At 39.3% G+C, this 18,164-nt stretch overlaps 1 protein-coding gene across 1 annotated transcript in view; it reads right to left on the bottom strand.

Moving 5' to 3' along the window:
* Positions 1–18,164, bottom strand: part of PDGFC (platelet derived growth factor C) — a 161,445-nt gene that overhangs the window by 73,718 nt on the left and 69,563 nt on the right. Inside the window, exon 2 of the mRNA XM_042470110.1 lies at positions 1,632–1,827. Within this exon, the coding sequence (XP_042326044.1) occupies positions 1,632–1,827 (196 nt within the window). The remainder of the gene's footprint in view (positions 1–1,631; positions 1,828–18,164) is intronic.

Raw genomic sequence — 18,164 nt, 5'->3', positions numbered from 1 at the left:
GACCACTGATATAAACTAGCCACAGGGAAAGGCTGGAAAAGATGCAAAGAAATTTACTCTGAGGTATCACTCATTATTATACATGCTGTCAAAAAGAAAAAGAACCTAATACTCAAACAAAGCTAATTGCTGCTGCCGGAATAGCCCAAAGTTCTGTTATACATTTCATGTTATTTTACAAATAATAACAACACTTAATAAAACAAGCCAGCAAGAATACAGACAACTCTACTGTATTTCCTCCCTAATTCTTTTTCATAGTACACAAAGGTTTCAGTAATAATTAAAACAGTCTGCATGGAGAGCTCATATAAATCAAGTATTAGATAATCTCCCTCATACATGAGAACATTCTACACATTTACTCAAAAGAAGTCCTAATGATTTCAATGGCATCTACTCTAAGATAAATACTGACAAGATTACAGACCAAATGTAGCAGACAGTCCATGGTGCTGATTCACAGACTAGGCACACAGTCAAAGGTGGATATTTAAAGACATAGCTGTTAGTCTATACTTTTTGAACAGATAAGCATAATGTTGTGGCATTTTTAGACTTATTCAACATCAGCTTTTGTGGAGGTCACATTCTTCAGATGTCAAAGGTTGGATGGACCAGGTTAGACGTGGTTACTTCAAATGTGAACATGTTGTACTCAGCAAGAGATGAAGGTTGTAAGATTGAGCCCAAATTACAATTCTGTACTTAAAATAATACAGTGGAGCATTAATTCCAAGTTGTTTCTCTTTAACAAAAGCAAGCCCAAATTTATTTCATACAAAACTTTATTTTTAATGTCATGTTTCATACACTTTGTAATCTGAGTAAGTTTACTTGTCCAATGTGGTTAAAATCATTAAACAATGTAGTCAAATATTCAAACTCAGAAATTGTAAGAAATTATTCATAACATGTCCTTTTATATATTTGGAACTCCTATCTTAGTTAATAGCAACACAAGGCTTTGAATACACTAAAAAAGGAAGAAAAGTTTTCTTAGTGATGTTATTCACAAGAAGGAAAAACAATACCACAATATTATAAGTAGGTACCCAAAAATTATAAACATTTCAACAGTATGTTACTTGATTTCCCACTGGGGAAAACTGAGACAGCTTACAACAAAATGTCATAGTTACCTAACATTACACCTAAGATGGAAAAGAGCACAATGTGCTGAAGTGATACCTGCCTTGTATGGTCAACTTTTCTCATTATATTCTGCAAATAGAGACTGTTCCGTGGCACTAAATGGCCAAATGACATTTGTTGATTTAAAGGCTTTAAAGTCTTTCACCACTTAGATACAAATTAAATATATTTGTTTTTGGTAAGCCAGGCAAAAATACTGCATTCTAATTCAAATGTACAGAAAGTTTTACATTTATAGAGGAGGATAGCAAAGATTGTTGATCTACCCAAAATACATGACATTTGCTTTCTCATACTGTGCTTTACTTGAACTGTTCTTTGACTATAGAATAAAATGGAACTGAATGGAGGCAACACAGGAAAAAAGTTGTACAAACTATACAACAGGCAACAATGAGGAGGTCTAATTAAACATTTAGAAATAGTGCATGCAAAGTCTGTAGTATGGCTTCACCAACTCAGCAATAGTAACTTACTTGCATATATCATCTTCTGGGTCCTCAAGCCCAAATTTTTCATCAAAAGTGAGTTGTATCAACATATTCTCCTCCACTGCTACTAATCGCCACACCAATACTGTATTGCGGGGATAAGTATATGGGAACTTTGGGCTGTGAATACTTCCATTTGTAGACACCGTAATAATCTTCTCATGTTGTGGCTCTTGCACCCCTACAACAAGAGAAATACAGACAAGAATAGAGAAATATCAATTACTTCAGTCAACTATAACATGGGCAATATGATCCAAAGAGCTACATTAGGTTTTCCCAATGACATTTTGATGTTTTCCTTTGACTGCCATTCCACCATACCACATTGCTTGACCACATCATAAACTACTTACAGAATTTTCATTGTCAAAAGAAATAAAGGCTGCTGTTTGAGAAACATGTTTTAATCTACATTGGCTAAGCAGAAAATATATGTCTGATTGCCAGATTAAGGACAGTGTGAAGACTCCTTTTCAGAGATGTGTTTAATTCTAATATTGATAAATTGAAATCAAAGATCCAAAAACCAAATGGTTTACTACTGGTCCTCTCTCTCTCTGGATAAGTACAATTACACCTTTTTTTGGATAAAAGACAGTGATAAATCATAAGTGAAAATTTACTTTACAAAGACTGTTTTTAAAAATAGAAGCATATGGAATAGAAGTTAGCATAATTAGAAAGCAATGCTAGAGATCAAACTACATATATCTTCTATCATAACTCTAGTGAAAGCATTTACTAGCACAAATAAATAATCATATTTGTATTCCTATAGTATTTTTTCTTTTATCTTTCATGCTCTATTGTATCTTCTTTTCTAGCATGGCAATCAATTTGTGCCTGCTGTAAATATAGCTCCTCACATCCATAGGCAAGAACAAAAATACAGCACAGAACTTGCAGGTCACTGCCACAGATCTCTCGCCTTCCTTGTTCTGTCATCCTATACAGGCAAAGCCATAATATTCTTCAAAATCTCCCATAAAACATCCAGCCCGAATGGTTCTTGTCCTTCTGTTAGCTGACCTTCTGCTTGCCCTGTTACAGAGACTGAAGAAGCAACTATATAAAGAGCTACTGGCTGCTAGCTTCAACCTCATCCATCACTCTTGTACACATATGCTTGGTGACTATAAGTTGCATCAAGGTCTGGTTCAGGGAGGACATGAATTAGCAATTAATTTACATGAATACACATGCATATGTGAAGGAGTTATTAGAAAGCAAATCATGATGCTATTCATGTTGTGCTGGGTAATCAAGAGATAACATACCTCTGTTTGGGATTCTGGATTCATTCTAACGGTTTGCATGGAATGATGTATATCATTGGAGACTGCCATGGTTGCCTTAGTCCATGATCTCCATCTGGGCATCGACAAGGGAAGTGTGGTCCTGTTAGTGCTCTTGGACTTCTCAGTGGCCTTTGATACCATTAACCACGGTATCCTTCTGGAACGCTTGAGAGAGTTGGAAATTGGAGGCTCTGCATTGCAGTGGTTCCATTCCTACCTCTCGGGTAGATTCCAGGTGGTGATGCTGGGAGACAGTTGCTCTTCTAAAAGAGAGCTAACATCTGGCGTCCCTCAGGGCACCACTCTGTCTCCTATGCTGTTTAATATTTACATAAAGCCGCTGAGTGAGATCATCTGGAGACATGGGTGTTATCAGTATGCTGATGACACCCAAATTTGTTTCTCCATGTCTCGGACTGCTGCAGTGACTAAGAATGGTATCGCCCCTCTGAATGACTGAGGTCAGTAATGGTCTGGATGAGGAAAAATAGACTTAAGCTGAATCCAAACAAAATGGAGGTAACCCTAATCTGGATGGGGTCATACTTCCCCTAAAGGCCTGTGTTCATAGCATGGGGGTTCTCCTGGATTCATCGCTTCAGTTGTCATCTCAGATAGATGTGACAGCCAGAAGTGCCTGTTATCAGCTTCGGTTGATACACCAGCTGCAACCATACTTGGAGCTGGGGGACCTAGAAATGGTTGTACACCCATTGGTAACGTCTTGATTTCTGCAATGCACTCTACATGGGGCTACCCTTGTGCCATGTTCGGGAAGTTTCAGTTAGTTCAAAACATGGCAGCCAGATTGGATGCAGGAAAATCAAGATTCAACTGAATAAAACCTATTCTGAAATCTTTGCATTAGCTGCCCATCAGCTTCTGGGCACAATACAAGGTGTTGGTTATGACCTATAAAGCCCTACACAGCTTGGATCCAGCTTACCTGTGGATCCAGCTTACCTCCTCCCATATAATCCTTCCCACAAACTCAGGTCCTGTGGGAAGATCCTACTGCAGTCACAGAAAAATAGATTGGTTGTGACTTCCCAGAGGACCTTCTCAATCATCGCTCCAAAAATTTGGAATGACCTGTTGGAGGAGATCCACCATATTACATCTTTAGATGCCTTTAAAAAGGCAATTAAAACGGATCTCTTCCAGCAGGCCTTCCCAGACTGATCTCCAAATAGTTTAGGACTACCTGCCCATCCAAATAAGACCTCTTTACCACTATTGTTATCACTATTTTAATGATTTAAATTAATGTTATTTTGGATTGTAGGAGTTTATTTTACTTTATTTTATATGTGCAGGGGGAGGAATGGAGCGTTGTGGGAATGAGAGAATGTTTTGTATAATTGTATCGAATTTGCTGTTACCCGCCTTGATCCTTAGGGAAAAGTGGGCTACAAATAAATATTTATTATATTATTATTGGTTATTTCATTTCATATGCACAAGCACATAAAAAAGCACGTTCCTGTAGTATTGTGCATTTGGGGCACTTTTTAAAGAAAATTTCACAAATACCATGTTTTGTAGAAAAGATATTTTGCATGATATATTTTTGCATAGGAATTATTATTTTATTGTTTATTACCATTGCTGCTAATAACTTTCACAGGCAAAAACTCCTGCATTGGTTGAAACCACTCCCCAGCCCTCTATTTTTGATGTGGTATCTTGACACATTGAGACATGCTTTCTTGTCAAAGATAAGAAAATTTGCAAATATTTTTCAGCTCCCTATGTGCTCATGTGAAAAAGAAAATAAACTACTGAAGCCTCTGTGGAAATATTGTAAAATAAATTCCTTCAGGACTGTTGCAAATGATGGTATCAAGTGCACTGTTAAACATGTCATCATGAATTCCATTAGGAACAAGTCTGAGACAGAGGTAAACACAAATTCATCACATGTTTTGCAAAATGTTCATATAATCTGTTATTGCAATAGCATCCAATGTTTAATGTGGAAATATTGGTTTAAATACCTTCTGAATAAATGTTTTACAAATTTGACAGCTACAAAGCAAATGAGGTATGTAAATTAAGAATCTTCTCCTTGTCTCTGTGTTTTTGCTTTATGGGCAATATTATTTTAGTTGTTTAACTTAGGGTCATCTTTTAAGTATGTGTGCATGTTGGCAAAACCAGTTCTTTACTACAGTTATGTGGAAAACACTTCTTAACTTAAAAGCAGAATGTGGTACTTTCAAATCCAAAAGTAACAGGCCATTTATTTATATACAAATGATTTTCCAAGTTCTAGCAGATATTTTGGCAAACCATGCAAATTTTAAAGTAATTGGGCATCTAATTTCAGCACTCCAAAACTTTTACTTCAGGTTTGTTGGTTAGTAAGACAAACACACAAAACCCAGAGTGAGGAAAGAGAAGATTTCTGAAGATTAATACAACAATCCCATACTTTCTTGAGGATAAGTGTAATTGAATATACAAGTTGAGTCTCCAAAATCCAAAATTGTCCACACAGTTGATATCTTTGCTTTTGACAGTTCAGTGTACACAATCTTTGTTTCACGAACAGAATTATATTAAATATTGTGGATAAAATTACCTTCAGAGTAGGTGTATAAGTTGTATATGAAACATTAATGAATTTCATGTTTAGACTTGGATCCTATTTCCATGATATCTCTACAAATATTCCACAATCCCTAAAAATCCAAAATCCAAAACACTTCTGGTTCCAATCTTTTCAGATAAGGGAGATTCAACCCATAATGTGACTAACTAACTAACTAACTAACGTCTGAGTAAAACAGGCATATGCATAAAACTGCTTGGTGAGAAAGAAAGAAAGAAATGGCAACACTAGAAAATCAGAATATGAAAAACAATCTTATGCTGAATTGGACTTTTGGTCAATCTAACTCAATACTGTTGATACCAACTGGCTGTGACTCTCCAGGGTTAAAGGCAAAAATTTTCCAGCCTTACTTGGAAATGCCAGAGACTAAACCTGAACCTGAGACTTAAACTATGGCCCTTTTCCATCAAGCCCCCCCCCAAAAAATGTTACTAGCCCTGAGGCATAAAAGTCCAATGATAACATTATTACTAGACAGAAAGCCAAACCAATATTTCATTCAAACTGATCACAATTTTCTTCAGATTTTAAAGAAGGCAATTTAACATAATAATACTATCACTATAGTAAGTTACAACAACACACACTACTGAAATCACATTAGCATTCTTGTGAATCATAGAATCATAGAATCATAGAGTTGGAAGAGACCACTAGGGCCATCCAGTCCAACCCCCTGCCATGCAGGAAATCCAAATCAAAGCATCCCTGACAGATGGCCATCCAGCCTCTGTTTAAAGACCTCCAAGGAAGGAGACTCTATCACCCTCCGAGGAAGTGCATTCCACTGTCGAACAGCCCTTACTGTCAGGAAGTTCCTCCTAATGTTCAGGTGGAATCTCTTTTCCTGTAGCTTGCATCCATTGTTCCAGGTCCTGTTCTCTGGAGCAGCAGAAAACAAGCTTGCTCCCTCTTCAATATGACATCCCTTCAAATATTTAAACAGGGCGATCATATCACCTCTTAACCTTCTTTTCTCCAGGCTAAACATCCCCAGCTCCCTAAGTCGTTCCTCATAGGGCATGGTTTTCAGACCCTTCACCATTTTTGTCGCCCTCCTTTGGACACGCTCGAGTTTCTCGATGTCCTTTCTGAATTGTGGCGCCCAGAACTGGACACAATATTCTAGGTGGGGCCTGACCAAAGCAGAATACAGTGGCACTATTACTTCTCTTGATCTAGACACTATACTTCTATTGATGCAGCCTAAAATAGCATTGGCCTTTTTAGCTGCCGCATCACACTGTTCACTCATGTTCAACTTGTGGTCTACTTGGACTCCTAGATCCCTTTCACACGTAGTTTCATTCAGCCAGGTGTCACCCATACTATATCTGTGCATTTTATTTTTCCGCCCTAAGTGCAATACCTTACATTTCTCCGTGTTGAATTTCATTTTGTTAGCTTTGGCCCAGCTTTCTAGTCTATTCAGGTCATTTTGAATCTTGATCCTGTCCTCTGGGGTATTAGCTATTCCCCCTAATTTGGTATCATCTGCAAATTTGATAAGTATGCTCCCAATTCTGTCATCCAGGTCATTGATAAAGATGTTGAATAGCACTGGGCCCAGGACAGAGCCCTGTGGGACCCCACTGGTCACTTCCCTCCAGGATGAAAAGGAGCCATTGTTGAGCACCCTTTGGGTTCGGCGGGTCAACCAATTACAGATCCATTTAACAGTTCCTTTGTCTAGCCCACATTTTACAAGCTTGTTTGCAAGAATGTCATGGGGAACTTTGTCAAAGGCCTTACTGAAATCAAGATATACTATATCCACAGCATTCCCTTCATCTACCAAGCTGGTAATTTTATCAAAGAAAGAGATTAGATTTGTCTGGCATGACTTGTTTCTCTGAAACCCATGTTGACTTTTTGTGATTATGGCATTGCCTTCTAGATGTTCACAGACTCTCTGTTTAATGATCTGTTCCAGAATCTTTCCTGGTATTGATGTCAGACTAACTGGACGATAATTGTTGGGATCCTCTTTTTCCCCCTTTTTGAAGATGGGGACAACGTTTGCCCTCCGCCAGTCTGCTGGGATCTCTCCTGTTTTCCAGGAGTTTTCAAAGATTATTGCCAATGGCTCCGATATTACATTTGCCAGTTCTTTTAATACCCTTGGATGGAGTTCATCTGGTCCCGGAGACTTAAATTCATTTAGATTAATAAGGTATTCCTCTACTATCTCTTTACTTATTCTGAGCTGAAATTCCTCTATTCTGTCCTCTGCTCCATTATCCTCAGGTTGAGCACCATTTGCCTTTTCTGAGAAGACTGAGGCAAAGAAGGTGTTGAGTAATTCTGCCTTTTCTCTGTCTTCTGTTAGCATCTTGCCATCTTCTCCACGCAGTGGCCCTACCGTTTCGTTCTTCTTCCTTTTGCTGCGGACATATCCAAAAAAGCCCTTTTTATTGTTCTTCACCTCTCTAGCAAGCCTGAGTTCATTCTGTGCTTTAGCTTTTCTGACTTTACCCCTACACATGCCTGCTATTTCTTTGAATTCCTTTTTTGTGATTTCCCCCTTTTTCCATTTCTTATACATGTTCCGTTTCAAACTTAGCTCGGTTGAAAGTTCCTGAAGCAGTACACAGTGACCCCATAGCTATGCAAACAAAACTGAAACCATGTCACTTACCAAAATCTGATAAGCATTGGTATCACAAACTAAAGCTGAAAACTTTAACAAGACAAGTAAAGTCATGTCTGTCTTAAGGCAGAACTGTTCCCTGTAGGCACGATTCATTTCACAAAGAACAGGCCTGCTTCTTTAGAGGTATAAACACTCGTCATCCTATATAATATTATAATCCTCATTATAATCCTATAAAGATTATACTGACAACTCCCACAGAGTATATCAAACTTGGTATGAAGCCAAGGCTGAATTTGTGGGAATAAAAGACAAAGAGGTATTCAAAATATGAGAGCAACAATACTATGAAACACATTAATGCACATGCATTTTAAATACACCTTAACTAGTATTTGTTTTATACAAATGTCAACACAGAATTTTTAATTCATGTTGTAATAGTTTTTAAGGAACTTTAAAATTGTTCTTTCTCGCCTTCTCTCACACTTTGTTTTCTTCTTAAAATGTGGGTCCTCTTTTCTCTCTCAAAGTGATATGTCAGTGCTTTGTTGGCAAAACTTCCCAGATATGTTCCAATTTTCAATCTTCTCGAGACAACAGTAATAGTAATAGCACTTACATTTTATACCACTTTACATTGCTAGGCATTCTCTAAGCAGTTTACAATGTGTTAGCCAACTGCCCCCAACAGGCTGGGTACTCATTTTACCAACCTATGAAAGGATGGAAGGCTAAGTCAAGCCGGAGCCCTACAGGATTGAACTCATAACATCTTGGCTGCAACATTTAACCACTGCACCACCAGGGCTGGGAGAGACCCCTGTTGAAAGCCTAGATTTTGCTATACTGAGCTATATGGACCAATTAATAAAATAGACTTATGGAACATCTATCCTAACAAAAAAATTAGCCTTACTTTGCATTCTTTCTAGTCTGCAGTGATCTTGCAGCAACTCCATTAAGGCCTCACAGACACTGCCAAGTGACATCAACACAAGTGGCCACACATTTCCCCCTGGTTAAGTCACTTCTTCCCCACTTCCCAGCATGTATCAGCCTATCAGCAAATGGTCCTTATTGTTTGCCTGTCAATCTGTTAGATCCACTCTTATTGGATGCCTCTCCATCAAATTCCTGTTTTCTTTTCAGAGCTCCAGTGAATGAGTGAGTGAGGAGATTTAAAATGTGAACATACAGACATACACACACAGAAACAACACACAGAGAAAAAATAAAATAAAATAGAAATTTTAAAATCTTTTATGAAGAAACTTGCTATGAAATTGCCATGATATGTTCACCTTAAAATCACCATAGGTTGGAAATAACTTGAAGGCAAATAACACATCACATGTATAAAAATGTCCATCCATCGTGGAATCACAGATTTGGAAGGGACCTCAAGAGCCATCAAGTTCAACCCCCTACCATGCAGGAATACACAATCAAAGCACCCCCAACAGATGGCTATCCAGCTTCTGTTTAAAAACCACCAAAGAAGGAGACTCTACCACACTCTGAGGGAGTCTGTTCCACTGTCAAACAGGAAGTTCTTTCTAATACTTAGGTGGAATCTCTTTTCCTATAGTTTACATCCATTGTTTCATTGGCTAGTCTCTGGAGCAGCAGAAAAGATACTTGCTCCATCCTTATTAATAGGACATCCCTTCAAATATTCAAACAGGGCTATTATGTCACTTTCTCCTCTCCAGGCTAAACATACCCAGCTCCCTAAGTCACTTCCCATAGGGCATGGTTTCCAGACCCTTCACCATTTTGGTTGCCCTCCTTTGAACACACTCCAGAAGTTCAACAGTGAGGGGTTTGTGCTACTCTCTCCCTCACTTGAGTGTCATTTTCATTTCTACTGTTTTTCCCTTCCCCATCTGATCAGTGTTGTGTTGTCTTTGTTCTTACTCCTTCTGTACCTGATCCTCCATTGATTATTTGCTCATCCACTCATGTGGAGATCTCCTGCGATCCCACGTCCTATCATTGCCAATCCACACGTCCCAAACCTTTGCATGAATGAACAAGTGAATGATTGGGGAAAAGATGAGGGGGGGGGGGGATAAAAGGAGCAATAACAAATGTGACACTAGGGCAGGGGGAGGAAGATGGAGGGATAGCCTGATCTAATCCCATATCACTGATCTCATGGCCGGACATATACTGTAGTGAAAATACATGGCAACATACACTAGGCTTGCTGAACTCAATCAATCCAGTCCACTAAAAACTCTTCTTGTCCCTGCACCCACACAAATGTTGCTATGGAGCAGAGCACACACACACAGACACAGAGACACATACACACACATTAATATCTGGATTCTCTACTCAAATTCAGAGTAAATCCCCAGCTTTTTCACTAGATTAAAGTCCTGAAGTGATAGAATGCCCCTGATTCAGGGTGAATCATTGTGAACATTGTCTGGGCAGCTCACAGTAATGATGAGGTGAGAACATTTTATTTGGCCCGTGCAGACAAGCCCTTAGTTGGATTACGATCTGATGAAGTCTGAGGCAGACTCTATTGCTATTTCTGTTACTTTGGGGGGGGGTATTACAAATTGAAATAACTTCTAAAATGTATAGTAAGGAATCATAAGAATATTCCGTCTCATGCTATGTTTCATTCAACATATTTGTACTGTCCCTGAGAGCCACACAATCCAATAGTAAAACGATTGTGCTTGAAGAGCATCCATGGCTCCTTTGATCCTACAGAATTATAGCATTATGAGTTTACTTCCATTGCCATGGCAACATGCAATGGAATATTGGGGACTGTAGTTTGGTGAGGCACTGGAGCTCTCTGAGAACTCTATATACTCCCTAAGCTGCAGCTCCCAGGAGTTCACAGAATGTTGCCATGGCAATTGAAGTGGAATCATAGGTATATGATAGTGTGAAAGAGTCCCATGTGAAATTGTTCCATATCAGTCACTACATCACTATACAATGTCAGGTGATGTGTCATATTTGCTTTATAACAGAATCTGCATAGCAAATCAGTATGTGCAAACAGCTTGCAATGTGGGCAAAATCTTTATATTTACATGTTTGAGCAACCACTATGTCACTGGATGATCATATAGACTTTTCCTTGAGCTGGTTAGAAGATCTTGATACAGAGAAAATCTGAAAACATAAATATTTATTTCACATTGTTTTGAATGTGCACAATCATATATAAAACTTCAGTTGAACACTAAATAAGTTCATGGATAAGGAGCAACAGAAACCAAAATGGCTGGAATATTCATCATTTTGTTTTCAAGCTGGTCAGTTTTGAATTGCTGAATAAATGGAATGACTGATATGATATGAAGCATTTTATTACTGCCCAGGACCCAAGTATATTTCTTTTTTTCCCCCCCTTTTTTTGGAATAATAACACAGGTGATTTTGCCAGATGTTAATAGTTCACAATAACATTGTTAAAAGCAATATTACAAAGTTCTTTCAATATTTTTGAGCTACAATTCCACCACATTTTCCCCCTTTCTGTTGCAGTTGCCAGACAACTAACCTGTAAAATCCAAAATCCAGGATAGAAGTTACACTCATTAACCAAGAGCCCTACCTGATCAAAAATGCTTTCTTCCAGTCTTCTCAACAAGCAGAAAGGGGTGGTATGTAAGAGGAGAAGGTCTGATAAAATGATTAAACAGGCCCTATTTTACAGTGGATATTTCCATTCATGAACCCTGATTCAGCAAAATTATCTTAGTTTTTAACAGCTTCATGACATCCAAACTGGGAAACTATAACTTGACTCCCTTCAAAATCATAGCAAATTATGGGTTCAGAAACCAAAAGAGCTTTACTGAATCCTTGTGCAAAAGGAAAGAAAGGCCTGTTACAGACAGCCAAAATAAAGCTGCTTCGAGTCACAGTGGAGATATGGTGTTTCAATGATGCATGCGTCTTAAGAGTCCAGAAGTCGCACCAAAGCCATGGTCCAGCCCTAAGGACTGGAGCGTGACTTTGGTGCGACTTCTGGACTCTTAGGACGCATGCATCATTGAAACACCATACCTCCACTGTGACTCAAAGCAGCTTTATTTTGGCTGTCTGTAACAGGTCAAAGACGCAGTACAGAGCACCAAAAAGAGGCGCTTCTCTGGTGCCTCTCTGCTCTGCAGGAGCGCTGCAGCAAACAAATTATGCGGCGCTACTGCACAGCAAAAAAGGAGCGCCCGGAAGTGGCACCTTTTTCTTTCGCTGCTGCAACGCACTAGAGACGGGGCGATGATGTCACAGCTGCATTGCCCCGTTTGGAAGCGGCACAGCTGTGACATCATTGTTATGTGCCCCTTTGGTGGGTGCGCTGCAGCTGTGGTGCACCCATGATGTACTAGGGTTGCGGGGCGTGTGCACACCCCACCCTCAAGCAACCCTAGCACGTCCTGGATGTACCGCAAAGGGCCCGTCTGTACCAGGCCAAAGAAAAGTAATTGGCAAGGAGGGGCATGCAATAAGAAAGTCAATTTCCAGGTTCATAAGGAAGTCTTTATTGGCCTGTGCTCATTTCAACTGAGCTGGACTTTAGAGAGGTTGGAAATCAGACATACACTGTAGGATAGTCCAAGTCAAATCTAAAGTCTGAAGTCTGGGAGCTAGATTTAACAGAAAAAAGGAGACGGCATGTTTCTCAGAGGGAAACAAGTAATTTCTTAGGCAACGGCTTGAGGCAGGAATGGAGGTCTGCTTGGCAGCATATAATCAGGGATGGGCGGTTGGTCGGAGGATTAATTTTAACTAGATTTGATATGTAATACACTGTTTTTAGATGTTGTAACCTGCCTTGATTCCCTGTGAAAAGGTGGGCTATAAATAAATCATTATTATTATCATTATTATTATGTCCGCACTGCATATCGGAGGAGCTTTGTGAAGCTTTTGAAAAGCTTTAGGAGGATTATTCTGCTTCAGGCCTATTGCCTAACATATTTGCTGATGTACTCCAAGAAACACGTTCATTGTACTGGGGGCAGATCTTGCCTGATGCTCAAAGACAATATCAGCACTTTGGTCACTAAAATTACACAAGTTGTGAGCCAAGTTGAGTCCCAGTCAACTTGAGTCTACATCACTGCAAACAGAACTTGAGTCTACATGACTGCAAACTGTTATGGCTTCTCTTAATCCTTGATCTATGGTCTTGATCAGATCAAGTCACTTACCAAACAGCAAGGGGGAATAAAGTGCAACATTTATTGTCCAGTACTCTGACATATCACTCCCATTTTTTTAGAGTTAAAATTCTCTTTGGGTCTTGGGGGAACTGATGGCAATTTTCCAATGTTTTTCCTCTTACTTTTCTAGTTTTGGGGGGCCTGGAACATGGCAAAATTGCTCTGGGAAGTCATAGGAGGACAAGGGCAGCCTTCCAAATTCTGGAGGCCATATGTGCTTCCTGGAGCTATGGAAAGAGTAGCACCATGTAATTTGGCTTCACACCTATAAATTCTGGGAATTCAGGTCATGTGACAGCAAACTAAAAGCTATGTGGACAGTTTGGACTCCATTCTCCACTATACTTAAATGACAGTTGACATGGAATTTGTTTGACCCTACTATACAGCCTGCATGCACTGGACAAACAATATAGTGTTCTCATCATTGAGATGGATCCAGATTTAGCTGGCTTTCCTCAAGTGGACTTTCCCACTTCAGTCTCCCCAGAGAAGCCCTTCTAGTGCTCCTGAAAATGCTGCATAGAGTTAGTTGATTGAAAAAAAGGAGAACCTGCACTACTTAAGATAATGACAATTTGGCTTTAGTAGTAGTAGTATACTCAAGATCCTGGCAATGGCTGGAAGGGAGATATATATATATGTGTGTGTGTGTGTGTGTGTGTGTGTGTGTGTGTGTGTGTGTGTCTTTAAAATGGTTTATACATTCAAGTGAGGTTCACTTTTCACAAACCCTTGATTTAGATCATACTTATTACTAGAAAAATAAACAACTTGCCTTTTGATTCAGAGTAGTAAAATTAACCAAAATGAGTTTAAAATGTGTACCTTTGAATGTGTTGCCAACTCTCACCTTATTTTCTGGCTTTCTCTCAAAGAAAAGCAGGGCAATTAAAACAAAGTTTTACAGCATGCATGCTGAGAATTCCTGTAATAAAATAAACCCTTAAGATGATTCCAAACTAAATTCTTTTGAAAAAGTTATCTTTGTCCCAAAAGCTCCTCAACATTTTTCCTGTTAGATAAAATTTAATTTCTTTTACATTCAGCCTTCTCTATGCCTCTCCCCCATCTTCCTCCCCACTAAGGAGTATTAAACACATCTCCAGAGAAATGAAAGTCACTCTTTAATCTGAACTGGGCATGCTGATTGGAGGTTGCAGTCTGGCAAAGTAACTTTTCCATGCTCTCTCTTTCACCCCAGCCCCAGCCTCCACATGAAGCACTCATTTGCCCCAGGAATCAAGTTGTCATTTGTGCCAAATAACCTCCTCCCACAAAGGTGGAGAAAACAGTTGTCAGGAAGAACATTTTCATTAGGACTACTTTGGCTGCATCCACACTGCAGAAATAATCCAGACTGACACTGCTTTAACTGCCATGACTCAATACTATGGAATCCTGTGAATTGTAGTTTGTTTGGCACCAAAACTCTCTGACAGAGAAACCTAAATGTCTCATAAAACAATTCCCAGAATTCCACAGCATAGAGCCATGGCAGTTAAAGAGGTGTCAACTGGATTATTTCTGCAGTGCAAATACAGCCATTATGGAGAAAAATGTTAACCCTATATCCCTGTTTACTAGGGATGGCACTGTTTCCCAAGTGTCAGACAATCCTAATGAGAAGCCTGGACTGACAAAAACCTCTTTTTATTTGGGATTTATTTTGCACACAGTTCATATATGGGTTTTTGCATAAGAAACAGTATTTTATGGGCAGGAGACAGCCATTTTTATACAAATTCTGTTTCTTGTCCAAAAAAACATTGTTTTGTATGCCGCCCCCCCCCCCCCCCACACACACACATTTGATTTTTTTTTTTGCAATTTTTGAAAACTTTCTTGTAGTGAGAAGGAAATTGCTAAAATTATTAATTTGCTCCTTTGAAGACAAAATTAGTGAGGAATAACAGCCCTACTGTATACCGTTATGATTCATAATTCTTATCAGGGGCTTCCCTTGCTGCTATTGGAAAAACAACAAAACAATATGGGAAATACATTTCGACATGTCTTCTACTAGCTAGTTTAGTCCTAAATGCCAGTATGTCTAGACTTTTAAAGCAAACTCTCTTGGAACAAATGTGACCTACTTTACACCTGTCCCAATTGAGCCATGGCAGTCTTAATTTTCCAAGCCCTGCCCCAGAACTGGGGCGGGGGGGGGGGCATTCTTCCAAGAAGCCCCAATTTCAAAGGAGCATCAACATTTCCCTCTCCCCTATTTCCTTACTTTCCTCCACTGTTCGAAGCCCTGGTAGTTAAAGCTGAACCCCTGGGAGTAGATATCAGAAACTGACTACAAATATATAATATATTTTCTTTGTAAGGGAAGAAAAGCTAATAAAGAAGCTTGTGTTATTTTAAATGTAGTTCCTAGATGCGTTTTCCCCATATGAACATTTCTCCAAATTTTTAGTGCTGCCTCCAAACTAAGTGGCTAGTTCTCCATACTGCTTGAGTCCACTAAGATCTGAGGGGAATGTCATCCAGTGGGGTTGTAGGACAGCAGAAAATTCCAGGGGGGAAAAATACTGAGCTAAATCCAGTGGCTTAAAACATTTCTAAAATAACATTAAATCAATGGTGACAATCAAAATCAGGCAATGCAGTTGTACAGTAGTGTAGGGACGTGTGTCAGGAGGATGCTGTTCGATGGAAATGGAGAAAAAATCAAGAATGGATTTGTAGAAAGATAGGACTGTTGCAATTAGCTGTTTTCCTACAATCCTAGGCTAAGTATATGATTGGAGTCAAAATTCTAAAACTAGAGGTGTGCAAAGAAGTGTAAAGATTGGATATAAGATTTTTTCTTCACAAATTTCAAGTCTAATTGCTGGTAAATGCTATCTATCCAGGGGCTACTTGCAAATATGAATATGAAACAGTTGTATCATTGCCATAGGACAGTGCGGTGAATTATGCAGCCCTTCAGATGTTGTGTAAGTGCAACTCCCAACAGTCCCAACCAGCTCAACCAATAGTGAATAATGCTAGGAGTTCTAGTTTAACAACATTTGGAAGACCACAGAATCTTCACATTTGAGAAAGGAAACAACCAGCAGCTGGAAACATTATCTTGTCACCATTGATTTAAGACAATAACTCACAGACACTATGACTAATTCCATACTGTGGGAGTTGTGGTCCAAAAAAGCAACTTTCCTAAGCTCTGCAGCTATCTGTAACATTCAGTGTTAAAGAGGAGACAAAGCGATGCAAAATCTCATGCAACCTGTATCAGCCTGGACTTCTGGGCTCAGCACTCCTGGCTGTTGACACAAAACAAGGTCAGCTCCAGACTAGATATGTGAAGGACTGGAAAGGGGGGAAACAGATTTTTTTAAAAAAAATCTAAATGGAGACAATTATTTTATTGTTTTGTTTTTTTGTTGTTCTTGTTTTTAAGGGAAAATGTGTTTTCCCATTTCCCCCATGCCTTCTTATTTCTACACTGAACTGAAGGCTGTGAGCAAAACATTTTGTAGACAGTCTTCTCCTACATGGCCTGGTCTTGGTAAATTTAATTACAGTAGTGCGAAACAGCACTAGCATTCTGTATCCACACTGAGCAAAGCTCTGGTGCCACAACAAACTACAATTCCCAGATTTCTATAGCATTAAGCCATGGCAACTAAAGTGGGACCAAATCAGATTACTCTTGCAGTGTGGATGCAGCCTAAGGAAGAGATGGGCAGACTATAGCCACATGTAGCCTGATGGCTAACTGCATGTCAAATTACTGTAGATCAAGTGTGGGAAACTATACCTGTCAGAGTTCCAGTTTTCTTCCCCTGAAACACTAGCAGTTTTGGTAAAAATTCTCCCATACTCCAAAGACTTGGAAGCAGCCAGAAATCCACTTTTGGTTTTGAAAAAGTGATATTTGTTAATGTTTTGGGGCAGAGATTGCAATCTATTTAAAAGGCAAATTACCATTCCTGGATGCTTCTATGGGAAGTGCTTCACCCTTTTTAAAAGCAAGTAAAAAGTTTCTCAGTGCAGTTTCAAGGGGCCAAGGGCTACAAAATAACCTTGGAGGCCACACTTAACCCTCTGTTGCTTTAGACTAGGGGGTGAAGAAAATGCAGACCTGCAAGGCCATTTTTCTGGACCCAGAGCTTCTCAAAAAATGTTTACGTGATTTTGCCCCCATCCCCATGGTGTACAAGAAGTTTATCCATGTTATTTGCTACCTGGTCATTTTTGGCACAACTAGAAAATCATCCAAAAGTTGACGTAACCCTTCTCTCTTCCCACAATGTTGGTTAAAATTTCTTCCTTGCACTACTACTGACTTTAAGAAAAACGTTACAGATTGAGTATCCCTTATCCATAATGCTTGAGCCTAGAGGCATTTTGTGTGTGTGGGGGGGGGGGGGGGGATTCTGGAATATTTGTATTTGCATGGACATAATGAGGCTGGAGAGATTGTGCATCTGTGAAATGATGAAACACAAGGATTCCTATCATTTCATAGATCCTCACATCTCTCTCTAGTCACTGTCTCTTTTCAGCCTTGCAAATACAGTTCATATACATACTATGGTACTTGAGTTGTAGCTCAAAGAATTTTGGATTTTGGAGTACTTCAGATTTCAGAATTCCAGATAAGAGATAATCAAATGTGTACTAACTGAAGGGCTTGTGGGAGGCTACATTTCAGCAGGATCACTGTGGTGAAAAAAAGATATGATCATGCCTCCCCTCTCTTTTACCACAACGGTCCATCAGGATGGAAAGAAATGTAGAACATGGAAAAGGTGGCATGGCTGCTCTAGCTGAAGAGAATGGACA

Source organism: Sceloporus undulatus, chromosome 5, assembly GCF_019175285.1.
Source record: "Sceloporus undulatus isolate JIND9_A2432 ecotype Alabama chromosome 5, SceUnd_v1.1, whole genome shotgun sequence".
Taxonomy (NCBI): Eukaryota; Metazoa; Chordata; class Lepidosauria; order Squamata; family Phrynosomatidae; genus Sceloporus; species Sceloporus undulatus.
Note: the sequence above shows the minus strand (reverse complement) of the source record. Positions and strands in the feature narration are given on the sequence as shown.